At 48.3% G+C, this 26,911-nt stretch overlaps 1 protein-coding gene across 21 annotated transcripts; it reads left to right on the forward strand.

Moving 5' to 3' along the window:
• Positions 1–205: 205 nt before the first annotated feature.
• PCBP2 (poly(rC) binding protein 2) lies at positions 206–26,627 on the forward strand. Of its 21 annotated transcripts, none has more exons than XM_048831863.2 (15): positions 208–468; positions 3,433–3,568; positions 4,525–4,548; positions 4,651–4,683; positions 5,128–5,244; positions 8,517–8,648; positions 9,455–9,583; positions 10,402–10,476; positions 12,348–12,434; positions 13,353–13,394; positions 14,590–14,662; positions 15,089–15,127; positions 16,225–16,280; positions 17,364–17,533; positions 20,585–22,855. In XM_048831863.2, the coding sequence occupies exons 2-15, from the start codon at positions 3,500–3,502 to the stop codon at positions 20,913–20,915; spliced, it is 1,377 nt and encodes a 458-aa protein (XP_048687820.1). In that variant the 5' UTR covers positions 208–468; positions 3,433–3,499; the 3' UTR covers positions 20,916–22,855. The 21 variants fall into 21 exon arrangements, with proteins under 21 accessions (XP_048687829.1, XP_048687833.1, XP_074977723.1 ...); XM_048831865.2 differs by having other exon boundaries at positions 16,228–16,280; XM_048831879.2 differs by lacking the exon at positions 20,585–22,855 and adding an exon at positions 26,200–26,627 and having other exon boundaries at positions 218–468.
• The last annotated feature ends 284 nt before the right edge of the window (positions 26,628–26,911 follow it).

The raw sequence follows: 26,911 nt of genomic DNA on the forward strand, positions 1-26,911 counted from the left end.
CTGTGAGCGCGCAGCCTGCAGGTGGCGCTGGAGCCCATCGGCTTCCCTGTGGCACGAGGGACGCTCTATCTCCCGGGTCCCCGTTCATTCCCTATGCCCGCTCTATGGTCAGCTGGCGGTGGACGCTCTGACCTACGCGTCTCTGTGGCGTGGCGGAGTCCATTTCCGGGTCAGGGCGGGGTTGAAATCGCCCCGCTCTTCGCCTCCCCCTCCCAGACCCGCCGAGGCCGCCGCAGCAGGAGCAGCAGCCGCAGCCCCTCCGCCCTCCTCCCGCCGCCGCCATCCCGCCCGCCCGTCCCGGCTCTCTCCCTTCCCCCGTCTCCTCCCTCCCCCTCCGAGGGGGCCCCTCCTCCCTCCGCCCGCCCCGGAGACCCCGTCACCCGCCCTCCCTCCTCCCGCTCCCCCCTTCCCCGTCCCTCCGTCTACGGAGCGGCCGATCGGCCGGGCGCTCGGCCACCCCGCCGCCAGGTAAGGGAGCGGCCCGCTTCTCCGCCCGGATCCCCGGCCTCGCCTAGCCCCGCTCCCCGCCCAGCCCCTCGCCCAGCCCGGCTCCGCTGTCACGTCAGCCCGCGGAGGCGCCCGCGGCCTAGTGCGGCCTACTCCGAGTGTGTGTGTGCGTGCGTGCGGCGGGGGGAGGGGCGGCGCTGCTGTTGCGCACGAAGGAGGCGGCCAGGGAAGCAGGCCGCGGGGCGGGGGACAGGGGAGGAGGCCGCGGCCACGGGGAGGAAGGGAGGCGGCGGGGACTCTGCGTCACATGGCGGACGCCTGAGAGCTGGGCCGCGGGGCTGGGGGGGGGGGGTGGAGGCGCCCGGAGGGGGAAGGGCTTTGGGGGAATCGAGTCTGCCTGGTTGGCGGACAGGGTGGGAGGCCTCCCTCCCCCTTCCCCCCCCCCCCCCGCCTTGTGTGCGCGCGGCAGGCCACGGGGCCTCGCTTCCTCGAGGCGGCGGCTCCGGATCGGAACCCCCTGCTGCGCTATGAGCTGATGTGGGTATGGCGTATTATAGGGGGAGGGAGTGGAGTAAACCCCCCCATCTCTGGGTGGGGGGGGAGGCAAGTGATGAAGCTGGGGGGTGGGTATGAGGGAGGGAATTGATACCCCTCGATCGCTGTTTGGGACAAGTATTGCGGTGCGGGGAAGGGGGCATCATTACTAGGGCAGAGTAGAAAGATTGAGGCGTAATCTCTAGAGGTAGAAAGTAGCTTTTTGCCCCTTTACTTGCACCCCTGCCCTCCCCCCGCCGGTGTCCAATCCTAAAATATGGAGGCTCCGATGAAGCAATAAGGATTTTAAAAGCTCCTGAAATCGGACGAGCTCAGCTGGCTGTTCAGACTAAGGATTTATTTTGAGTGTTTACTAATTAAAAGAACACCTAGCGGATCTCAGATGTAGTGTGGAGGGAAAGATAAGCCAATTTGCAATGCCCTCCCTCTAGGAGCAGGATTAAAATACAGTTTTAGATAACTTCTCGGGGCGTGGTGGGGAGGAGAAATGTTTGTATGATTGTTTGTGTGGGGTGGTGGGGCTAATGAAAAGGAAATGTTCTGGGAGAAGTCTCAGGCTTCTGGATGTGAGGAAATGTGACCCCCCCCCCCATAATTAAAATTAGAATTTACACACTGGATCATTGCTTCTCTGTGCACCAGTAATGATTGGAGACATCACTATTGACTGATTGCTGTCTCATTAGCAGCTTACAGTAGCTATAAACCTACAATCATTACACAAGAACTCGGAAGTGTCTTAAAAAACATTGTTTTGATCAGCTGTTTAGTGCTGGATAATCTAAATTTCATGAACAAAAAAAATTACCTTTTTGTTTAGAAATCACTCTAGTGGGGAGAAAAGGTTAATAAATTGAAAAAAACCACTTGGTGAAAAGCATGTTAATGTTAATTTGTGTGAACTGGGTAGAAATGTACTAACTTAGTTGGTAAAAGAATGGTTTAAATTCCTAATGGTGATGACAATGTCAGATGAGTCTTGTACTACCTCCAGTAAACTGGGAAGAAGTGTAATCATCTGGACTCAGCAAGGGATTGAGAATAAGAACTCCTGGGTTCTGGTCTTGTCTCTTCCACAGACTGGAAGACCATCCTGTTCTTTGGAATTTTTCCCCAAACTAGGATGTAGGAATGCTTCCCTACTTTAGAAGGATTTAAAGGGGATTTATATATAGATGGCATCTTGAAAATATGGGCCAAGAAACACTTCCTTTGGGGTCATAATAGAGAGCGAACACAACCTCCTTTTTCCTAGTTGTCTGTTTTCTTCATATGGCCTTAGCCTGGAAATAAGGCGGTGCTGCCGTAAAGCCCAGTTGGCAAGTTCTGATTTGGGACTGTAGGTCACAACTCTGCCAAATGAGCTCAGGTTAGCTCTTCCCATGTTGGAAGTTGTTAAACTTTAGCACCTCACTGCTTTGCCACACTAAAGGCTCATCTGCACACAGCTTGCAGCAGTTAACTAAAATGAGTTCTAAAGTTAAGCCAACAACTAAATTAACTGGTGCAAAGCCCTATGTGGGCACACTTAAATTGGCTTTCAACTGGGTTATATAGCTCACTAGTATGTAAACTAGTTTATCAATGTTTGGGTTTTTTAAAGTTGATTTAGTTAACCTTAAGGCTTTTGCTCCAGAAGTTATTCTGGAATAGCTATTTATAAGAATAAGAGTTCATTTTTGCTCTTGCTTAGCTTAATCCATTAAACTAAACAGGAATAAAATGTTCTTGTTCTGGAACTAAAATGTCCACACATGGATTTATTCTAGAGTAGCTATTGCATTTTAAATTCATACCCAACCCTCATCCAAATTCTTTTTCAAGTGTAGAGAAGCCCTTAAACTGGGGCAAACTGTATATGAAGACTTCTGCAGGCTGAAGGGCGGGGAAGCAGGGAGGAGAATGGACACAGACCTCATCCACTGAAGCTATTAGCAGGCGCTGTGGGAGGGAGCTGGAGAATGGAAAGTGACAACTGATCTCTTTACAACCTTGGGTTCTGGCATCCAGGGGGTGGGGAGTTTAGGTTAGTTGCTCAATACCCTTGATTCAGCAGAACTGCTCAAGCAAATGTCTCATGTAAGAATTAACGCACTTGGAAACATCTAAGCTTATTACACACTAGTCTCTACCATACAAATAAGTGCATGCAAGTTGAGTGCCAAATGATGAACAACTGTAAATACACTCAAATCTGTTCTGACAGCTTGTCAATGCCGCTCAGTTACGAGACAGCCCACTCTTGTCAGATTGAGCTAACCCTCTAGAGGAATAATAGTGCAGAGTGGGTTCACCGTACTTGGGATAGATTGTGAGCCATGTAGAAAAGGGTGTGTCCTTAAAATGCTTTTTCTGCTGTAAATAATAAAAACCAAGGATGAACTGGGTGTTCTCAGAGCATGTCATCAGACATCCTCTCTTCTGTTATAGTTTCTATCCCCCAGCGACCAAAGATTTGACCACTGACAAAGCCTGACTCGTCAGAACACAGCTCAAGATGGACACCGGTGTTATTGAAGGTGGTTTAAATGTCACACTTACCATTCGACTACTTATGCATGGAAAGGTACTTGGCATATCATCTCTTTATACTTCTGGTGAAACTGGGTCGTAAGCAAATGTCTTGGAAACCCTTTTTGTCTGATCAGAAGATCAGTTCTTTATAGGAGTGTCTTTGTAACCCAATGGGAGTCTAGTAATTTAAATAATGCTAAATAAAACCAGCCTAATGTTTCTTTGAAATGGCTCATCATTAGAGCCATTAGCTTCTTGATGCTGGGAACTTCTTGGCATGTGGTCTGTTCCTGGTAAAAGGATATCTAGTGACCATTGGAACAGAGTTTTTTGAAATCTCAATATATCAGTAAAGAAACTAGCAGAACTGTGTGTGTGTGTGTGTGTGTGTCGGGGTGGGGGGGTATCCGTTCTATTAAAAACTCACACGGTACCAGATATTAACACTTTGTGTATTCGGGAGGGGATGAATGTCAAACACCCTATAGAATGTTTATTGTAAAATTATTTTCACTTTATACTGACATTCATAGATTCCAAAACCATATAAGGGACCATTGTGTTCATTTAGTCTGACCTCTTGTATAACACAGCCCATAGAGCTTTCCCAACATAATTCGTAGAACAGATCAGATGTTAGATAAAACAATCTCCACTTAAAAATTGCTGGAGATTCGAATCCCCCATGACCCTTGGCAAACTGTTCTAATGGCTATTACAGCATAATTTTTTATGTCCAGTTTGAATTTGTCTAGCTTCTGTTTCTGACCAGGGATCATTTTAATCACTATAGACACACAAGTCACTATAGAAACACAAGTGAATTGGCTAGGAGAACAGTGAGACTTATCAGACTTACTAAAACAATCTCCTATTGAAAGAAATTGCTAAGCTTCACACTGATCTTGATCAGGAAGGGAAAACTTATGCCATTAGCTTGCACCCATGTCTCTGAAACCATGTTCTTCAATCTTTAAGAACTAACTAGTGCTTTTGTCCCCATTGCAGGAGGTTGGGAGCATCATTGGGAAGGTAAATTACTAAATTTAGTTCTTACCCATTCAGTTCAGTAGTAAAATAAAATAAGTAACACGTAACAGTCTCTCTTCCTCTTCTCTTCTCATCCCCCTGCAGAAAGGAGAATCTGTAAAGAAGATGCGCGAAGAGGTAGGTTCTGGGGACCAGGTGGCCACAATCTGGTCTTTAAAATCAGTTGAGAGAAACTTGGGTGGATCCTGTGGCCCTTGTACGAAGTCTTATGCAGGGATTCAACAGTTGTAGTGGCAGCAGATAAACTCGTGGGATGAAAGGCTTCTGGGAAATGTAGTTCTGACCAATCTCTGCACTGATCTAGCAGATAGAAACTAAGATGGCTGCCCAAAAGAGCAGAGATGAGCGAAGTGAAGGGTGGATTTCATGGTACGAAATAGAAATTATTTGTGTAGTAGTAGCTCTTAAGGGTCTCATTGTGCTAGGCACTGCACACAGGTAATGGAATTATTGACTGTTGTAACATTATCTACTGCCCTGCCAGTCCAAGTGGGAGTGCTGCATGGTGTCAGTCCCATTAGTGTAGCATCTCTGCTCTTTACGTTCACTTTGTTCCTCCAGAGTGGTGCCCGTATTAACATCTCGGAAGGGAACTGCCCAGAACGGATCATCACTCTTGCTGGACCGACCAATGCCATCTTCAAAGCATTTGCTATGATCATTGACAAACTGGAAGAGGTGAGTGTCTCTAGCCCTGGAGTGGGTCCTGGGAATAGTCAGGGAGTACCTAATGGCTTTTATGCTAGCTAGAGGCAAGACGTTGACTAAACCCTTTTTAGGTAGAGATGCACTGTTGTGGCCAGCCAGAATTGCTGCAGTCACTCAACATACTTTGAATCTGGAACACTTAAGAAAACTCTGCTTGAATCAAATGTAGGGTAGCTAACCCTTGGGTGAAGGGACTGTCGACACAGGGGATGATCTATCCCTGCTGTGATGCAGCACATGGTGAGAAAGGGGGGCATGGATCATCTGTGGATTACCTGTTCAGCCCCTGGCACAGGATGCCCTAACTGGCAGCCTTGATGTGTTGGGCCACTTTTATGGGTGAAGAATTACAAGGGTGTAAAAACAGGCCCCATCTGCTTCAAAAATCACCTGTGTGTGTGAGCGGATGCAGTTGCAGAAGCTTGCTGTGGAGATGAGGTGGAGTTTCCACTGCACCTAGTATGGGTCTGTTATACTGGGGAGAAATGGTGAGCCCTTTTGTGCCAGCATGCCTGAAACAGTGGCCACAGAGTAACATGAATTGGGCACAGGTTTAGGCATGGGTTATAGACTTCAGCAGTGCATCTTCAGTCCTGTGTGTGAGTTGCCATGCTGGCCTGAACCTCTGGTGATTGCACTCGCACTCCCCTTCTGTACCGTTCAGACCTGAGCCCAAGAACTATATCCAAATCTGGCTAGATAACATTCATGGGGCAGGGATTCATGGTTGTTAAGCCAGCACTCTTAAATCAAAGTATCCAGCATTGTCAGAACAGCTTTATCCTGGGAATACTGAGCACATTCATAATTTGGTATTGTGATGACCATCAAGTCTGGTGGGTTGCCTGGTCAATCAGTTATTTCAGAGGGTATAACGTTCCTCCCTTCTGGTAGACTGAGTGAAGTACTGTTCCACAGGGCAGCAAGGTCTCTTCCTGACACCTAGTGACAGCTATGCCCTGAAGCAAAAGGCTTTGATGGCTCATGTGACTTTTTAGCCTAGCCAGTGGAACAAAGGCTCTTCAGTAGGATGGGAGGCTGCCAGCTTGGAGGCTGCTTCTTAAAAAAGCCAAATATCAATGTTTAGTGGTTTCTCCAAAGCCAGCTAGGCTCTTATCTCTTTGTGGAGCACTGTCCTTGCCTGAGCTCTGCACTTGGTGTGTGACTTTCAATGTTGAGATCCAGTGCCCAGGCCAAACCATGAGCCTTTAGCAAGTAGCTGCGCGTCAGTAACCTGAGAACGTTGACCCTGTGCCTGGGATAAGGCTCGCTTTGCAAAGCCTGAACTGCTGCCCTTGAGCAGTGGAAATGTCCCACTGTCCCCAGGATGGGAACATGCAGCTCTGATGTGGCTGCTATTAAGCATAATTTGACAATCCTAGAAGCCATTTGTGTGCAGCTGCCTGGGTCAAATTAATAGAGAAGGGAGCAGATAACTGGATTGCAGGGCTAGAACTCCACTGCAAAGTTTCTGGTAATGCAAACAAAGAACTGAGCTTCCTAGCTTTAATTTCAGACCCCTGAGATAGGGCAGCTCTGGGTAAAGCTGTGGCCTCCTTACTGCTGCTTTCCTTGCTGGCTCCTCTTTGCCTCCTATCTACAAACACCAGTTATTTTATATAATAGCTGCTGGGTTAACTATTCTTCAGAGGCTGTTTTGGGACTAGCCAGTGATCTGATCCCATATCATACTCATGTAGCTTGATACTGAACTAGAATCATTATCTGCAGGATTCACAATATGATAGCAGCAAAGCTCTTCTATCCACCCTGGTAGCTTTTAAGCTGTAAACCTCTTGATTGTAACCATCTGAATAGCTAGGTGTCTCCAGATACATGTTTGGAGTCCTCTTAAAGTTCCTCTAAGGAACATTGGGTTCTGTGGGAGCAGCTGATCTCCAGCTAATACAAGAGTGCTTTAGGGTGACTCAAACTTCCTGGCAGCTGGTATGAAGACACATGAGTTTATTCTTTTTCTGTGTTACTCCTGTTGTCTGATGCCCTTATGCAGAGCAGGAGAATGCAGTTCCCAGTTAGGGGGAGTATGTGATGTGATAGTTTTTTTTTTTTTTTAGCCACTACTTGTTGGCTGTACTGTCAGACTAAGCAGGGTGTCATGGACTTCAAGGCCAGAAGGGACCAGCATGATCATCTAGTCTGACCTAGGTCACCCACACATTCCTGTAGTAGGCCATAACTTCTTGCTGAGTTACTGAAGTCCTCAAATTTTGATTTCAAGACTTCAAGTTAGTCCACCATTTACTCTACTCGAAACCAGCAAGTGACCCATGCTGCAGAGGAAAACCCCCAGATCTCTGCCAATCTGACTTGAGGAATTTTTCCCCAAATATGGCAATAGGTTACACCCTGAGCATGTGTGCCAGCCCCACTAGCTGGACACCTGGTAAAGAATGGTCTGTAGTAGCTCAGAGGCCTCCTTCCCTAGTGTCTCATCTCCAGCCGCTGGAGATGAGACATGCTGATAGCAGTCCCAGATGGGCCATGTGTCAATGTAGGCAATTTTATCACACTGTCCTCTCCATGAACACAGCAGGGTCAGTCTTAAAAGCAAGTTAAGTTTTTTGCCCCAACTACTCCTTTTCCAGAACTTCACTCCTCTGATGGCTAGAAACCTTTGTTTAATTTCAAGCCTGAACTTACTGATGATCAGTTTATACCAATTTGTTCTTGTGCCAACATTGGCGCTGGAATTAAATAATTCCTCTCCCTCTCTGATGTTTATCCCTCTGATATATTAATAGAGCAATCCTGTCTACCTCAGCCTGCATTTCATTAGGCTAAACAATTAGAGTTCCTTAGTCTCCAGGTCTGTTCTGATCAGTATCGGATGGGAGACCTCTAAGGGAAAACCTGGGATGATTGGCAGTGCCCAACAGGATGGTGCCTCACATGGGTCACTGAAGAGCCCATGGTGCTCCTTGCAAGGGCAGGTGTCTAACCCTAACTGGAGTTTAGCCTAATTACACTGTCTTCCCTACACATCTCCCAGCAGTTTCAATAGGGTATTAGTTTCTTGAACTGGACTGTTGCTGTGAAATGGCTCCCCTTGTGCACCTCAGGCGTGCGTGATCCCAGTTTTAATACAGGAATCCTGCTCCTCTGAGTGAGTGCAGGGCGCTACACTGTGTAATCAGATGATGGACCGAGACTGGGTAGACTAGCTAACTTGCTAAATGCTGCAGTCCCAAGGCATCCCTCTGAGTATCTCCTTATCCTTTCAGGACATCAGCAGCTCGATGACCAACAGCACAGCTGCCAGCAGGCCCCCTGTCACCCTGAGGCTTGTGGTACCTGCCAGCCAGTGTGGCTCCCTCATTGGAAAAGGAGGTTGCAAGATCAAGGAGATAAGAGAGGTTTGCACCTTCTGACTCTGACTAGTTTCTTGTGGGTAGGTCTTGCTTTGAAGAGGAGTTTTCAACACCAGTAGTAGCTGCAGTTCAACAGCAGGAGCTTTCTCTGTAGAGGCATCTTTTCGCTCCACCCTCCCCATGCCATAAGTGCAGGGTTGAATACTACATAGTAGAGACTTGGCATCATCCTTCCTTGAAAAGCACCTTATATTTTTAGTGCTTGTGAAACTGAGACCAGTACGGTGGCTGGAGCCAGACATAGTGGAGTCAGGTGCTGTTGAAGATCCCCTCCTCCCCCAGTTATGTTTGCACCCCAGTCCAAGCCTGATTACTTGAATCCTCCTTTCTAAAGCAGTGGGAGGGGGAGTTGGCCTAGTTGGTGCAGGGGAATGGGATGCAGGACTCCTGGGTTTCTGCCACTTGCTTGATGAATGACTCTAATTAATTTAACCTCTGTGCTTCCACTTCCCCACCTGCAAAACGGGGGCAAGGGAATGTGAGGATTAAAGTTGTCCAGCATTCATGTGCCATCTAATGCTGTGAACCACCAGGTCACAGACACCAAAGAATGAATTAGTTCAGCTTCGCTGCTCATAGACACACGTCAGCTTGCACATCAAGGCAAAGTTTAGCTTTAGTTTTTCTTGGCCCTGGGTTTCTGATGACTGAATAATTCCAGTCAGGACTAAACCACTTTAGGCTGTGCAGAGGGAGGGTAGAACTGAAAGCATGGAGTTCATTGCTGCTACTGGATACCATGAGATCAGAGTGGCGTGCTTGACTTTCTATTTTTAATCTTAAACTTTAAGAGCACAGGGGCACAGGTCCAGGTGGCAGGAGACATGCTGCCCAACTCGACTGAGAGAGCTATCACCATTGCTGGGATACCACAGTCCATCATCGAGTGCGTCAAACAGATCTGTGTGGTCATGCTGGAGGTAAGCCCCAGGGATGAGCTGCTAACTTCCTTTGCGTGGGGAGGCAGACAATGTTGGCAAAATGGCATCTCCATGTTTGTTCCTAGAAGCTTAATGAGGGGCAAAGGACAATCTAGATGCCATTAGCCTTGTATTCGGACTCTGTGGCCAGCAACATTATTAAACAGAAGTTGACTTGGACTCTCCTACCTGACTGCAGAGAAACTGGTCCCACTTGAAATGGCGTCTGGGGCCTTGTAGGGCAGGAGAGAAATTGCCTATTGGTTTAGGGTCACTCTGTGGCTTTCAAGGTGAAATGCAGAAGCGTTCAGTTAGGACAGACATGCCAATAACAAAGTTAAGATGAACTTGTCAAGAAGCTAGTTCTTCAGCAAAGCCAAAGACTCCTGGACTGTGCCAGTTAGACAAGTGGCACCACACAGCAATAATCATGGCTTCACCACATCAGCCAGAACTTTCTACTCACCAGGCTAGTGCCTAATACCCTGGCTGGCTCTGACCTATTGCAGCTGGCCAGGTGTTGTGACATAGACATAGACAGGGCTGGGAGGAGGGAGAAGTGAATTGCTGTTTGCTGTAACTAGTTGCTCTAACCCAGAATCTGAACCACGTGAGCCACTGACAGGACTTATAGACCATTCCAACTCCTAGAAGGCTGGTCTCTAGGAAACTCCTGATCTGGGCATTTGCTTCCTTTAAGTGTAGGAGTATAAAGTAGAGGCTTCATGTTTAAGCATTTGGGAAAGTCCTTAGCTGTGAGTACCAGTGAGTCTCTCTAGAGTCTAATCTCTTTCCTCTCCAACTCTCCTGTAACCCAGTCTCCCCCGAAGGGTGTTACGATCCCATACCGACCCAAGCCATCCAGCTCTCCGGTCATCTTTGCAGGCGGTCAGGTAAGGCCATTCCTCTACTTGCTGGGCATAGGGTGCGGGAGAGAAGGTGACCTACCAAGTTGCAACATTGCCAGCACACATCAGCCCACTCTGTGCATGCTTGTCAGCCACGCTGCCTACCTGGCCACTATAGAGCTACCTCTGCTGCTTTGGTTGGATTCTTCTGGAGGCTGCTCTGAACATTCAGCAGCCTCCGACTTCCAGTAGGAGTTGGACACTTTGAGGAGCAGAAAGGGTTATTGGAGAAGGGGTGACAAGGTTCATGGGAAACAGTTTTTAAGCTTGGTGCCTGAGTAGCCAGTCCAAATCCTGTATGTGGCATTCAGACAAATCACCACAGCTTGAACATCTAAATACAAGATTTACATCTTCGGTTGGGGCGCTGTTTGAAATTTGGTGTTAGCTGGGTGGCAAGCCTTGATATACAGCAGAATGAAGCAGCAGGGGTTAATGTTTCCAACAGAGAACCGTTGGGGAATGAGGGATAAGTCAGACTCCATAACAACCAGGGAGGAGGAAGGATCTTCCCAACTCCACCAGATTATGCAGGTGTCAGATTGTGAAACAAGCAAGACCACTGGGGTCTTAGCCATTTCTGTAACAAGTTGACTCAGGAGGGCACATGACCACCTTCAGCACCATGCCTCCAGGGGCTCATGTGGTTGGTAGTTAAAACATGCCATGTATTGGGCATACTATGCCATGGCATGTGACCATATAGTTGAGTGCTCGCTGTAGCTATGAAGCAAGGCATTTTTGTGGCTGTTATCAGTAGCACAGGCCTTCTAACAAGACAGGATGGGGTTGAAGCCTCTCAACACTAATATCATAAATTTCAAAACAGTGATTGAAAGAATCCTGTTCAGGCAGATTCTGTGACTTCAGTCATTTTGATGTTTCAGACTTGTCCTACAGATAATGACATGTGAAAAGCTTGGCCACCAGTTCAGGCAGACAGTTGTGTGGGCAGTCAGGGTAGGTGTGGCCTTGGGAAGCCCCAGAATCCCACTTCCTGAGAGTACACCTGAGGTTGCTGGGACTGTAATACTCAGAGGATTGCACTTCAACACAGCCAGTGCCTCCACACTGGAAAGGGTTGCATAAGGCAGATACAATACCAGAGCCTGTAGCAGTTACATAGTTTAGAAGAGAAAAACCTTCCATAATGCCCAGGGCTTTCTTGTGTGGAGCAGAGGCATATATAGCTAGGAAATAGTGGTGCCTGTAGGAAAATACAGCAAAGTAACTGAGGTAGCAGGTGCATGGTGAGACAGGAGCTCTTCCCTAGAACCAGAGCTACATGAGAATATGCCATGTGTGTTGGGATAGCCTACTGTTCTCCCAACAGGCTGAGTTTGGGAGCAGTTCTGTCATGTTCTTGTTCCTCGCCTCGGTCCCTTCCCTTTCCTCTCCATCCCCCATTCAGTTCCCTGCTCTCCAAAGGCTTTGGCAGCTGGCTAGGCAGCTATCTGCCAGTGGAATGGCCCACGGGAGGTGATTGGAAGATATTGTGGCCCAGTTCTTTGGCTCTTGCAAACAGAGGACTGTACTGGCGGTTAGCCTTGCGGCATGTGAGTGCCCTGCCACTAGAGCAGTGAGGAGCAGGCTCGTTTGCGGCTGCATTCTTCCCCTGGCTCCACCAGGCGCACCCAGTGCCAGACTAACATTTGGACTGGCTCCCTGGCAAGCTCGTGGTGGTGTTTGTGCTTCTCAGTGGCAGTGATGCTTAACTTGCAGCTCAGAGTGAACCATAAGTTTGTCTAGCACAGGGTCAGCCCTCTAAACCAGAGTAATTTCTGTGTGAATTTCGTATTAGCGGAAGGTTTCGGATTGACAGCCCTGGAGACTGAAGTCCTCTAATTTATCCACAGGACAGGTACAGCAGCGGCAGTGCAAGCTACCCCCACACCGCCCCATCAATGTGCCTCAACTCTGACCTGGAGGGACCACCTCAAGAGGTGAGAGGGGAGTTCAGTCTCCATGGCCCATTCAATCCTTGGCCTCTCTGAGACTGCCAACAAGGGTGGCAAAAATTGCAGTGGCTTTTTTGTGCTGTGGACTCCTGTCCACTGGGAACTGGATTAAGGCCACCAGCCTCTCCACACAGGCCACCCAGCAGCTGTCGCATGGTAACAACTTGGTCAATTCCAGCCTGGGCTGCATTTCTTGCAGTGATGTGGAAGTGAGAAGTCCTCCCTTTAGCCAACCAGTCCCCACACAGTGACTGACCCTTTGTGGGTAGCTTCAGTAGGAATCTGAACTCTGGTTTTCTTACCCCTTAATCTAAAAATACATGGAACCAGCAGGTCAGCCTCTTGCCTCATTCTCCTGAATGCCTTTTGCATCAGCTAGCATTGTTAGCCAGCTCCCAGCATTACCTTCAGCTGTAGTGTGTCCAGTGCGGTTTTTAGGTGTGTGGAGTAGTGAGATTTTTAAAGCGGGGTAAATGGAGGTTTTTTCCCAAAAAGCCCTTCAAAATCATGGCTGTTGAAGGGAATAGAGCTCTTTCCCTTTTTTAGGAGTGGGTGGGGGTGTATGTGCAGGGCAGGAGGGTTAGAAGCACTGTCTGACTCTCCACTACACACTCTACATCTTCACCAAGAAACCAACCCTTATTCTTGTGTCTGACTCTTCTTGGGGGGGGGGGGGGGCAACACACTAGATCATCTTCCCCCCACCTTTATTCCACACATGGCCAATTCAAGTAACATCCCTTTAGAACTGCCTGTTGCAGCATTGTCCCCTTTGTCATCCCCCTCCCTCCCCCCCAAACAATTCTCCACTTTGGCTCTCTGGCTTCCTGGCTAGTTGAAATCTGTCTGTCACTGGGTGGCTGTCCGATGGTTTTTAATAGGACTGTTTTCCTCCTTTTGTAGGCCTATACCATTCAAGGACAGTATGCCATTCCACAGCCAGATGTAAGTTTTGTTTACACTTCTTGTCTTGAAATCCACCCCTTCTCCCTTCCAAAATTTTTCCATGCTTTCTCAATGCTAGCAGTCAACTTGGTCTGAAATCAAATCTGATCTTTAAACCAAAAAACTCCCTCAAATTATTTGCACGTCCTTCAGTCCATTTCAAACTAATCTAAGATCTGTCCCCCTTTCCTCCTGGCGTGTGACACATATACACACAGACACCCTGAGCTTGGTGCTTCACACAAGCTCCAGCTCTCCCCTTCTCCAATTTGGCACAGAGAAAAGCCTGTAAAGAGAAAGCGAAACAAAACAAACAGCATGGTATACTGTCATTGTGGTTCTCAGGGCAGGGCATGGGACACCTGGTATAGCAAGCTGGTTGAGGGGGTTAGCAGCTGTCTCCATGATGTTAAATGCATCAAATATCAATCCTTTCTGCTGGGGTGGCTGCAGGGCAGGGGCAGTGACTCTCCAGGTGGAAGACTGGCTAATGCTGGGCCTGAAGTGTAAAACTCCCATTTTTAGCAGAGCAATTAAGCTGTTATACTCTAGCTGTCCTGGTGTCCTGTCTTGCTGTGTGAGCATCTCCCTTCTACCTGTCACCCTTCCTTATTACTTAGGTGCAGAGCTAGGTGGATGTGCTGCTGACTTTCTAGAGGCAGGGTTAATGAGAGGCTGATCTCTGCTCATGGCATATTTTAGAGCAGGGAGGGGCTAGGGCAGGGAAGAGGTGACTAGAAACAGCTGGACTACTAGGAATTAGTGATCAGGGGATGGGGAGGATATGGAGGCTAAACACTGACTCTATCCTGGTCTCTCTTCATAACATACCTCTACCTTCCAAATGCTTGACAAGACCCCTGCATGGTGTGTGAAGCACCACTGCAATCCTGTCTGTCTCACTTGTTTGTGCTTGTCTCTGGAGCATTCCTGTTGTAATTACTGCAGATGCCCTCAATTAACCAGGGCACTTGGGACTGGGGGGTGGCTTTCGCACATGCAGTGCTTTCCTCCTCCCTTCTGCACCCATCTCTGTCCAGGGAAAGCCTTGCTTACCCAGCTCTCTCCCCCACCCCCAAGGGGTGGGCCTCTTGGGCGAGTCCCTGTCAGTTTTCTGTGTTTAATGTGCACTGACTCCCAGACAGGTTGAACCTGTAAAATTCCTGACACCAACCTTTTCTTTCTCTCCGTCTAGCTGACCAAGCTGCACCAGTTGGCAATGCAACAGTCACACTTTCCAATGTCTCATGGCAACACTGGATTCAGTGGTATGGAAATTCACTATTTCTTCTGTACGCTAGCATGGGCCCAAGCACAGCCCATGAGCCACCGCTTGGCCTCGCTGTAATGCAACCTCATGGTTTAATCTTCGCTAGTGTGTCTTAATGTGTGTCCAAACCAGGTAACCATTCTGCCAAATCTCTCTGACCCTACGATTGAGTGGGGCAGCCTGAGTGCTAGATAAGCATAAAACAGGCAGGGCCTTCCTGCTGCTTCCTTCACCCCATCCTCCGCAGCTCTGCCAGTGCACCTCCCTTCTGACCTGCTGCAACATCCTCTCCCCTCCGGCTCTTCCAGTCCTGAGCAGCCAACTGCTGATTGTACTGAACTTGTGTCATGTGTAATATGGCTAAGATGTCCATTAAGGCTTTAGGCTGAGACCACCAAACTCATTGTCACTTGTATCTTAACAGGCATTGAATCCAGCTCTCCAGAGGTGAAAGGCTATTGGGGTAATGATTAAAAACCAAAATCTGTAGTATTCTATTGTGTATTAATACTGGTCAGTCTCGTTTGCCTTTTTTGGAAAAAAAAAAACAAAAACATTGCCAGCAACATAAACAGGGGGCTAAAGGAGTTTGGGAAGGGATGTAGGTACTGACTGGCTCGATAGCACTTTGTTCTTCCCCTCCCCACCCAGAACGCAGCCAGCTGGAATCTCTCCAGCAGAGAGCAGAACTTCCTGGAATGATCAGTCAGTGTCTGGCTAACCCACCCCTCTAGAAAGCTGTGGGCTTGTGGTGCCTCCTAACCTTTTCCTCCTTCTCCTGGGGAGGAGAATTTCCATAGTTGTTGCTGGACTGGATCAGGTCACTAGTCTTCACCCCCTGTCTCTGGTGGCAGATCCTGATGCTTCAAACAACTCCTGGTGGTGCACCCTCAAGGTCACGCTGTAGTGGCCATGTGCGGGTGGGGGAGCAGGCTTTGCTTTTCTGGCTGTTGCTGTGATCCCTTACGTCTGGAGGCTTCAAGCCCTTATTTCAACACTGCATACAAAAGCAGACCCTAATGGGGAGAAGAGCTTGAAGGGTGTTAGTGATAGCCACAGCTGGCAGTCAACTGGTTTGGACTCTTCCTTTAGCCTTATTGGAAATGGGGGGAGGGGCCTGTTGAGGGTGAGATTTTGCAAGGGTGTGCTTTCCCCCATCTGTCACCAGACTGACTACACATCAAGCACCCAGCTAACTGGAGTAGTGTCACCCTGCAGTGCTGTCCTGGGGGAGGGGTTGCATTGCACTTCCAAAGTTAGCAATTGAGGGTGGCTTGGTTCCAGTGGGCATGGGAGCCACATGACTGATTGGAGCCCATGTGGCTAGTGTGCTGCTCTGTGACTGTCCTGACCGGAAGGAAGATCTGTGGTGGTACATCTTGGACTGTTGTGGGGTTGGGGTAACTTCTTACAGCTTGCTCTTCCCTTCCTGTTAAACAGTCTTCAAGATAGCAATGATTCCAGCAGCAAATGCTGGCTTGGCTGGTCAGGTGTCTGTTCTGCAGCAGGACACCCCACTGCCTTGTATTAACCTTGTCCTGGTCTCTTCCTGTCTTTTAGCAGGTTTGGATGCATCTGCTCAAACTACTTCTCATGAACTCACCATTCCAAATGATGTAAGTATCCCACAGGCAGCATCTGGGGGATCTCCAGCTGGCAGAGCAGGTTAGGATCCATGCTGGGATCTGAAAGCAAATTGCATCCATTCCCCAGAGCTGTCCTGCAGAATCTTCCATTAGAAGTGGAGTGTGCAGAGCTGTGCTTTTCCTGGCCTGCTGTACAAAACCACAAACAAAATGAACAGGCCTCTGATATCAGTGCTTCTAACATTCTCTTGATACAGGTTTCAGAGGAACAGCCGTGTTAGTCTGTATTCGCAAAAAGAAAAGGAGTACTTGTGGCACCTTAGAGACTAACCAATTTATTTGAGCATGAGCTTTCGTGAGCCACAGCTCACTGATGAAGTGAGCTGTGGCTCACGAAAGCTCATGCTCAAATAAATTGGTTAGTCTCTAAGGTGCCACAAGTACTCCTTTTCTCTTGATACAGGTTGTTCTACAGCCCCTATTTTAGTCAGAAGGAGGTATCATGTCTAAAGACAGATGATATCTCTGCTCCAGCTGCCCCTGCATCTCAGGGGTCCCCTGGTGTCTAACCTGTGTCTCTTGAGGTGTCTAGCACCCATTCTAAGGTAACACAAGAATGGGTGATCTCTGCAAGGTGATGCATACAGCAGAACTGTGTATGCAGAGAACAGCTAGTTGAAACCACTACCAATTGGAGTACATTATATTCTGCAAGAGCAGGGTGTAATCTTCTCTCCAGAGCTGTGTAATTCCTTATTCTAGCCCCAAAGTAGGGGTGCTATTAAATGGCCTTTTTGGCTGCAAGACTCAAAAATAGCACTTCGTACAGCTTCACAATTAATACACTAAGGACGGGAGAGGTTGGCAAAACTCATGAATGTTAAACTCTCCCATCATGGGACTAGCAGCTAAAGCAGGGGCCTGGAAATTGGGATTTGTGGTTCAGTGGGGGACCTTACCTCACTGCCTGTTTTCTCACCTGTAGGATGGTGAGAGTTGTGCCCAAGGCAGGGGAAGGAGGGTGTGTCCTCAGGTTTAGTACTGAAGAAATAAGGATGTTAAACCTCATTCTTGGCTGACCTAACTTGTAACTAGAAACACTTTCTCCCTTAGTTGATTGGCTGCATCATCGGGCGTCAAGGCGCCAAAATCAATGAGATCCGCCAGATGTCTGGGGCGCAGATCAAAATTGCCAATCCAGTGGAAGGATCTACTGACAGGCAGGTTACCATAACTGGATCTGCAGCCAGCATTAGCCTGGCCCAGTATCTAATTAATGTCAGGTAAGTCTCTGAACAGCAGGTTGTCTAAGTGCATGTGGGGGTGGAGCAGCATGACTAAAGTATTCTGCATTCTAAACTAGGGCGATGTCAGTATCTCGTCTGCTCAGCTGGTTGGATTGTAGCTCCTGGGAGCAGTACTCCTGGTATTGCAGAGGGTGTAAGTGATACAAGCACTTACATCACTGACACTTCTGGTGCACCATTCCTTCCTCCCCCATAACTGCTGGAGGACCCAGCTCCCCTGCCTCCCATGATCTAATTTCCTTTTAGAATGTGGAAGGTTTAGGACAAGATTAGCCAAACTGGATTAATCTGATATTTTCCTGAAGCTGTTGGAGCCCTAACAGGCCCAGTTATTCCTTGCCAGTAAGCCAGGCTGGGATATATTTAGGGGAGGACCAGGTAGCTGGAGATACAGGAAGATGCCTCCTGTGTCTTGTGGCAAGGATAGAAATGGATTAGTCTGATCATATATTTTATTGTGCTGGTGTCCTGGGTTCATTAACATGGGGTCAGCTTGGTAATGTGCCAGTCAAGGAAATCTGTGATCTGAAGCTCTCCTGAGTTGTGAACACTTGTTAGCAGCAGTTCTTGGCTAGCAGCTTTAAAAAGGAAGAATGATGGAACCAGTGCTGCTGCTGTGGCTTTGCTTCAGTTTGAGATCGCTGCGCAGCTCCTTACTGCACTGGTGGCTACTGGGAGAGGCCTGTGCATTAGGAACTTTCCTGCCAACGCTTCCCTCCCTGAGCTGCCATCTGTAACAGCCCTAGCTTCAAGCTGCTGCTGAGGTCTGCAGTTCTCAGGTGTCCTCACTCACTGCAGCATAAGTCTGCTGCAGGTTTCCACAGGCTCAGTCAAAGAGCTGAGCTGGCACTTGGCCCTCTGCAGCTCTCCAGCTAGTCAGATCTCATAAGACTAAAGTAAAAAGCATTAGCTTAATGGAGAACTCACTTCCCTAATTAAAAACCTAGGGCAGAGCAGCTGGGCATGCATGTCCTAGATTCCCTCCCTCCTGTGCAGCCTGCTGCAGCTCTATTATGTTGCAAACTAAGAGCCAGGCTCAAGCCTAGGATCTCTAGCTATGTAGGTCTAGGGCCCAGCTCTTACTTACAGGGTGAAACCATGAGCTCTGGCAATGTTAAATTCCGCCATTAGCCCTGCCAGGCTTCCATAGACTGTTTGTTTTTTGGGTACTCTGTGCTTTAGTCAACCACAGTGACACATGGCACAGCTTATCTCTGGCCCCAGCTTATACTTGCTAGAACTCTGACATGAAATAGGATCCCCTCCTATAGGAACTAGGCATTCAGACCCTGTTTGTTTGAGATGTTTGGCAGGGAAGGGAACCTTTTTTCCTTTTGGAGGAGATTTAGCAGCTGCTGCTTTACATTGATTGGTGGCTCACATGGATTTTTGCTTGAAAACAAAGATCCAGGACTTAAATATCCCAGTACCAACCCCTACTGATAGTGTGAAATCCCAGCTCCATTGAAGTCAATGGGAGTCTTGCCCACTGACTTCAGTAGGGAAAATATTTTGCTCTGTCTCTGGGCTGACTTGAATGCCCCTAGCTCTTGTGCAGCCTAGCAATTGAAGTTCCTCAGGGAAGCAGCACTTGTTGCCATGAGCTATGAAACCATTGCAGATGCCCCAGTGAACATTAGTGTGTTTAACTGATGCCACTTGGGAGTTGGGCCAGGGGTGTATTTGACCTGGGGTCTGGGCATCTGGAAAAGCCGCTCTTTAGTAATGTAGGACTTTTAAATTAGTCAATTGGAAAAACAGGATTACAGGTTATATTAAAGCAAGATGTTCTAGGGCTGTGTTTTTAATGGCAGTTAGACTTTGGTTGTCAAGACTTGACTCTTTAGCTAGTTAGTGGGTAGCCAGTGAGTGACCTCTAGGTGTTTTTTGTTTACAGGCATATTCTGGTTATCTATTGCATCTTGAACTGAAATTCTAATGAGCAAAAACAGGTGGCTTTTGTCTGTCTGCCATGGGAGGAAGTCTCGGCTGGGAAGCCTGCTCTGTTGCAGTGCTTCAGAAAACCTTGCAGTGTGTAAACTGTCTCAGATGACAACTCTCCAGATCTAAAAACAAACATGAATCCAATACAGCAAAACTGGCTTTGCTGTAACATACTAGCCAGTGCAGACAATTCCCTTCCTGTAGCTGTTTCTGTAGGTCACATTTAAATTGATCAGTGACAGCTGAATGTTGGTTTTTAAAGGTGGTCAGTATGGAGTGCTTAATGTTGATGCCAGACCATTTAGAGGTGGGATTGATTTCCACTTTTTTCTGTGAAAGGAAAAAACCTGACTTGATATTGTTGCTAGCTTTTCTGTTGCTCAGTCAATCAAAAAATGCCTTTAGGTTTATTCTGTTGAAGTTCCCAATTTTCTTAAAATGATGGTGCCTTCTGAACAGTGTATTGTATTTCTTACCTAAGCTGTAAACCCTTGATTTTAGACTTAATTGCAGGTTTTAAATACTTCTGGGGGGGTCTTACTAGAAAAGGGCTCCACATGATCCCAGCTCCTAGAAGCTACATCTGTCCAGATGTTAAAGCAATTGAGCTACTAGAAAGCTCTTAAAGCCAAAAGGGACCACTGTGATCCATTAATCTAATTGCCTGCATAGAATTTTGCCAATGATACCTGCATCAGGCCAATAGCTGGCTGAACTACAGAATATTTTTAGTTAGCATGGGAAGTGGCTTAGTGTACAAGGCTTGCTCTGCATCTTTCAGTTTTAAACCAGTTGACTTTTTTCCTGCCTCTTTGAGTACAGTAGAAGATGGAGACCAGTTTGCATATCAGTTACCTAGACTCACACTTATGTTTTAGACTTAACTTTTAGCCAGGCGCTAGCTAAGCTGGATGCTCCAAGGCTGTAGAGGAGACTGAGTTGCTGTTAGCTAGAACCCTGAGTGGGTGTGCTTCAAGTTTCCAGGCTAGGCTCATGCAATTTAAGCTGTTTGTCTCCTGTGCTTTTTTTTGTGGTGTTCCCATCCACCCACCCTTTTTTTTGTTCCTTTTTCCTCTGTTACAGTTTAGAAAGCGCTAAACCCTCCTCCCAGACAGCCTCCGTCACGATCCCTGATCACCTCAGCATCAACCTCTCTCAACCCTCCACCCCTTCTTCTTCTTCCTCCTCCACCACCACCCCCTCGCTTGCGACAGCAGGGGTCTCCGACGCACCCTCCAGCCTCCCCAACCCTCTTCCGACCGCCCCTTGTGTCTCCAGTCTGCTTGGCATGAAACCCGTCCCTCTCCTGGCTCTAAATGTTGTGTCTGCTGCTAAGGGTACCTCCACCACCTCAGCTGTGCCATGTGTTACTAACAAACTGAAACCGGAAAAACAGAGATTCTCTCCTTACTGAGTGTCTGCTTGTGACCGTAAAGGAACAGCAGATTGGTGTCAGCCTGGGGATCCCGTAGAGGAGCCTTGGAAGAATTTTTTTACTTCAAAAAAAAAAAGTGAGCTTGTGATTTCTTAGAATGGAGTTTTCTTTTTGCTGGTGACCTTCAGTAGGTCGAGAGACAATTTAACAAGTCCTGGAGTCTAGTGATCTGTTTAATTCCTTGATTTTATGTAGTCGTAGCTGTTGCTTTTAGTAGCTTGTTTGCATTGCTACATGAAGAAAATGTGATAGGAGGGTCTATTTAATGAATAAAATCTCAATTACTGCATTTTGGTTAAGTTGCTAAAGAGGCTGATCAGCCAAACTTGTCTCTGATGTCTGTACTTGTAATAAAGTTGCCACAGAGTATCTGCTCTGATAGCTGATGTGTCCTGGAATGGAGAGGGGGGGACCAGAAATTACACCTCCCCATGTGATAGGGACAAATCAGCTATGCACCTGACAATTGTCAGCATGCTCCTTGACCTCTGGTCAGACTCTAACCATGTTCAGAGTTGAGCAATTAGATCAAATGTAAATCCCCTCCCCTGTGCTGGATTAACATGGCCATGGGGGGATTCCTAGACTGCCTTTAGAGGCAGATGTTGGTAGCCCACACTTTTCCTAATCAGTACCATGAGGAAGATATGCTCGTATTCAAGGGCAGGGAGCTAAAACTCCTGGGTCCTCTAGTTCTTTGTGAGGTCGGCAGTTAAGCACCCCAGCATAGTTTGAATTGCTATTTGTCATTGAAACAATTTGTTCAAGAGCAGTGGTCTTGAAGTGTCCTTTTCAGACCCCTACAGTTTTGAATGGAGTGCAGACTTCTTTGGGAATTAGACCCCAGATTGAAAACTACTGTTCTAGCAGAATCCTACCCTAAACTCTGCTTACAAAATTCCACCAGCTCTGCTCACACCCCCATAAAGCACAGAATGGCTCTGGGAGGCCTGGAGGTTCAAGCCACAGGATTCCCCCATCCCAGACAGAACAGGAACCAAACAAGAGACTGTACTAGTGCTAAGATGAATGGTACAGCTGGAGACATGCAGACTGTACCACAACCAGCTGTGGGTTAAAGGCCTTGAGACCTTGAAGGCACCAATTGCCTCTGATTCATTGTCCCAGAGCCATTTCATACCTGTGAGCACTGGGCGATCCAGTCCGGAAACAGCTGTTGCATTCCTTTGGTGTCTCTGAAATAGAGAAATCTGACTTGGGACACTCCTTCCCTCAAGTACCTGCCTTCCCTGGGAGTTGGAAGTGACCCATTAGCATTCCTTCTGCTCTGTAGGTTATTGGCCTGTGACTCGGGTGTTGTGATGCATCCCAGGGCAAAGAGGGACTAGTGGCTGTCTATGCTCCTTGAGGGGCTACTAGCTGGTGGTGGCCCGTGGCCTTTTGTTACAGTAGTTCAGTGAGTCTTGCTCCCTTCAAAGGTACAGAATTCGTCTCCCCTCTGTTGGGCCCAGGTCACCACCTCATTAGCCTGGGGCTGCCACACTTAACCCTTCAGAGGCTGGCTTTCAGTGGGCTGTCTGGCACTTCTGAAACTAAACCCTGAGGCAACCATGTGACTCTGACCAGTGCTGCTTGGAACTTGCTAGATTGTCATGTGAATAAAAATGGAACTGTTAGTATCAAAGTGTAGGGGGTGTTTGGGGGAAGGATTAGTGCAGTCTGGAGTCCAGTGTGCAGCTGCTTATGAGATAGGTGGGATTGGCTCAATCCCATTGGTGGGAGCAGTTAATGGGCTCCCTGGATCTCCAAGCTGGCCTGCTGAGCCCTTAATTCTTGACTAGCACAGATCCTCTGGCGGTTATTCATTTCTGCGGTAGTTTAACTCTCAGCTGTAATTTACACCTGTTCTGTAATGTAGTGTAACCATATTAAGTAAAGATTGTCCACTCTTTACCCACTTCAGGCCTGTAGAGTCTGTTTTATCTGGTGTGCTAGAAAGTACTAAAGATTATCTGGCTGCTCCCACCTCCCTTCCCCTGCCCTGTCCTAGGCTGGGTGTCCAGCTTCTGCAGTGCAGGTTAGGCCAGGAAACAGGCAGGGTAGCAGACTAGGGGTGGGGAGGTGACTTCTGTTGACTTGCTCTGACCTTGGGCAAGTTACTTATTCTCCTTGCCCTCACCTCCCCCTGTAAAACTGCCAGTGCCTTTGAGTTGCAGGTGAGACACTCTTAAGTGCCAGAGGCTCAGCAGCTGGGTGGGCAGTGGGAGGGCTGGTGAAGAGCAGACCTGCTCTGATCAGGGCTGAACTTGGGGAGGTTCTATCCCACATGAGTAAGAGGCTGGGATCCAACTGCCAAGGGTTTCACCCAGATGTGCTGGGCTCTGAAATTTGGCCCTTAAGGGCTCCCCTTGGAGGGGGGTGAGGGGGGTTCATACACCTGGGGTGAAAGAGGACCAGCTTTGGAGCCCTCAGTCTTGGCTTCTGTCTGAGCCTTCAGTGGTACAGCGAGCTGCTGCCTCTTGGCACAGCTTTCCCAGGGAGCCAGCAATCCCCAGCTGCCCTTTCCATGTACTTGAAGTGCCTCGAATTCCCCTGTCAGCAGAGACCAGTTCCCCTGTCCAGCTGGCTTGAAGGTAGCCTTCAGTTGGATTGTTTCTAGCAGTTGGACTACAGGGCTTCGTCACATGTTTGTGGAGACCCTGCTGATCCCATCAAAGCTGGAAGCTAGAATCTCATGGGGGTGGGGGGGGATCGCTTTGTTCCATTCCAGATGTCATGCGGCATAGGGAGAAGCTTGTCCAAAGGGCCCCAAGGAAATGCCCTAGCCTGTAAGTGCCCAACCATCCTTTGAATTGCCTGCCAAAAACTAGGTGGGTCTCCCCCTTACCACCCCCTCCCCAGAGCAGCCTAGCAAGGCCCTGCCACTATTCAGGGTCCAGGTCCTCTCCCCCTACAGTAGAGGTCTGTCCCTAGAGACCAGCAACCTGTCCATGAAATACACTTGAGCATTTGGGACACCTGCAAACTTCACTTCCCTCAAGACCCAGTGCTGATGTGACTGAACAGGGCAGCTCAGCTTTGCCTGCTTCATAGTTAGATTTCTCTTCAGCTGATGTGGGAAAAGTACCACATCACTTGTGCACTCCCTGAAGTACAAATGTCTGCCACTGTAGCATGCAAGGCCTGGGCTGAAGCATTGAATATCCTGGCTGCCCCTTTATTGAAAGGGAAACTAATCCTAGTCTCTGGGACTAAGCAGTGGCTATCCAGTCTTTTCTGCATGGAGCCATCTGCCTCCTTCGATCTGGCCAGGCCGCTCCACTAACTAGTGTTAGCACTGGAGACTCTTACATGTCAGACCAAGGTAAGTTGCCTGGCTTGGGTTACACTCAACTGGCTAAAACCAAGTTGCAATACTTCCTCCCTCTCTGGTCCTTCACAGCCAAGCCCCTCACAGGACGGGGTGGGGATGTGAGGCGTTAGCTGGTTCCACTCCAGCGTAGCTTCAAGTGGTCATTCCTCATGGTGGTGTTTACTCCATGGCCACATCTTCTGCCTACATTGACTTGAAAAAGATGGCAAACTAGTGACTAAATCCCTGTCTTGACCAAAGGTGGTGGTGAAGCTTTGCCCTGGACATGGTGGGGAAGGAACTTGTACCTGTCAGAGTTTTGCTGGCTTGTGACAAACTGAGGGTCTGCCCCTTTTCCCCACGGAGCTTGGCTTGGACTTGGCAGGAATAAACTTGCTGTGATGACTCTGATAGACCAAGGCCAAAGTATTAAGCCCTGGTGCCTTGAGGCTGGCACCTAAATTAAAACTCTCCTGATGGTTCAGAAATGCTGAGCTCCTGTCACTTTGACAAATGCCTACTGACAGCAAAGTCCTCTGCAAACCACCCCTTCTAGCTAGTGTCTAAATGTGCCCACTGCTCAGCTCCTCCAGCTACCAGGCTGGAAAATGTGATGGTAGAATTTGCATGGGGTGGGGGAGAGGTGGTCCATCTTTAGGGATGGGGGAATAGGGATGTGTCATTGTAGACTTGCTGTTTGGCTTGGCTGTGGGAATAGATGCAGGCAGATGCTCTTGGCACAGAGGTGGTCTCTAGCAGAGACCGACATCCAGGATCGCTTCTAGATTGGACTTCTGGCTGCTGGGAGTGTCCCCACTCTAGTCTTCCAGGACCAAACATGGGACAACTCTCCTGTGCTGTTTCCTGGTTAGACTTCGAGGACTTGCTTCCAGGGAGTCAGTGTCCCTGTTGCTGCTCATCAGCCTAGCTGGGAAGTGCTCACCAGTGGCCCAGGGATGCAGTTGGCTAATGTTACGCCTCAAGCATCTCTGTGGGGGAGGGGCTTCCTCTAGTTGTGCTAATCCCCCTCCAGATGTTCCCTCCTTGATCCCTCTAATGCAAACTAATCCACGTGCAGGTTCAAGTCTGCTGGGGTTCAGGGGCTAGTGATGCACAGAGCTCTCGACTCCTGGTGACACTAGCAGGTGCCCAGGGTTCAATCCTGCAAGATAGCCTTCCCCAAGAGCAGGCTGTCAGGAGCCCTCTGCCACCAGGGAGTCTGGTGCAGTGCCACTTCCCCAGTTTCGTTTCTGAGAGTTTATGCAGCAGGCATTCTAGGCTTCCTGGAGCTGTGGTTCGTGACACTCTCCCCCCACAGCCTTGTTGCATGTTTCAGGAAGGTTTTGCTGAACTGTTTTCTGGCACCAGCGGGACCTGTAAACTGCCCTAAAAGGGGCCTGGCCCAGCTCAAAGTGCTGTGCAGGCTGCATTGATGTGATGTGTGGAATCCAGTGCCATCTCTGCTCTTTCAGAGGAATGAGCTGCTGCTGGAGTGTGGCCCAGTCTCTTGACACTCTTTGTAACTGGCTACTCAGTGCAGTTACTCTTGTGACAGCCTTACACAGTGCCAAACCTGCCCCTACCATAAGGTCTCCATGCATCTCCAGGTGGTGCTGGAGAAAGAACCTCAACAGGCCTGGCCATGACGTGCCTAGTACAACAGGACCTTCAGCTTCTGGGGGCGGATAGTACTCAAGTAGCTGGCTTTTGGGAGCCTGACACCAGCACCCACAGCTTGGGCTAGATTCCAACGTGATCCCAACGTGTTAATCTCTTGAAGATGCCCAAGCAGAGCCCAGCTTTAACCCTCTAGAGTTGACCTGGTGTAGGTTGGAACTGTTGGATGTAGCTGGGTGGGAGATGTTGTCCCTCTCTCTACATCTCATATGTAGCACATGCAGTATCCTAGGCAAAGTCTGTATTAAATGTACCACCTCTGCTTTGTTCCAGGCTTTCTTCGGAGACTGGTGGAATGGGAAGCAGCTAGGACAGTGCAAACGCCTCACTCATTACCCCTTCTGCTGTTCATGCCCATGAGCCCCTGTGTAGTGTCTAAGCAGGTCAGATTCCAGGTTTTAACTAGTTTGTAAATTTCAGTTTCTACGCGCTTTACCCATCCACTCCTGATTTTTTTTTAATTACAGCATTTTAATTCCTTTCTCTGTTCAGCTGGTAAAATGCTGAGTCACATCCTAGTTTTATAAGCTTTCCCTTTTTTGGCTCATGAAGTTTTTCTGTTTGTCATGAAATGTAAGAGTGGAATATTAATACATTTCAGTTTAGTTCTGTAATGTCAGGAAATTTTTCAAAAAAAAAAATAAAAAGATGGACTGGAGCTTTTCCTTGTGAATAGAAACTGGATGATTTTTGTTAATTGATCTTCCTTGTCTGACTCTTTTTTTTTGTTGGGCTCATTTGACTAAAGGGTTCATTCCCATGGCAGAGTCCTGTGCTGTCATGTCAGAAGCCAGAAGAAGTTGTAGCTCCTTTCAGCTTACCTGGCAGATCTCTGCCTCAAGGGGTAGGAGGGTTGGATCTGATAGCAACAGTCCAAGAGCTAGGAGTGAACCCCACATTCAGCTCTCATTTAATCCATAGCTAGACAGCTGGGGTGAGACCCAAAGGAAAGTCTCAGCTAAACCACTAGCTAAAGAATCCCATC

The sequence above is a fragment of the Caretta caretta genome, chromosome 20, assembly GCF_965140235.1.
Source record: "Caretta caretta isolate rCarCar2 chromosome 20, rCarCar1.hap1, whole genome shotgun sequence".
In the NCBI taxonomy this organism is placed as follows: Eukaryota; Metazoa; Chordata; order Testudines; family Cheloniidae; genus Caretta; species Caretta caretta.

Excerpts from the sequence above, each read along its gene's own strand:
- PCBP2 (XM_048831863.2), top strand. The coding sequence starts at position 3,500 with ATGGACACCGGTGTTATTGAAGGTGGTTTAAATGTCACACTTACCATT. Across the intron at positions 10,477-12,347 it reads TCATCTTTGCAGGCGGTCAG|GACAGGTACAGCAGCGGCAG; the intron begins GTAAGGCCATTC and ends ATTTATCCACAG. Across the intron at positions 17,534-20,584 it reads CAGTATCTAATTAATGTCAG|TTTAGAAAGCGCTAAACCCT; the intron begins GTAAGTCTCTGA and ends CCTCTGTTACAG.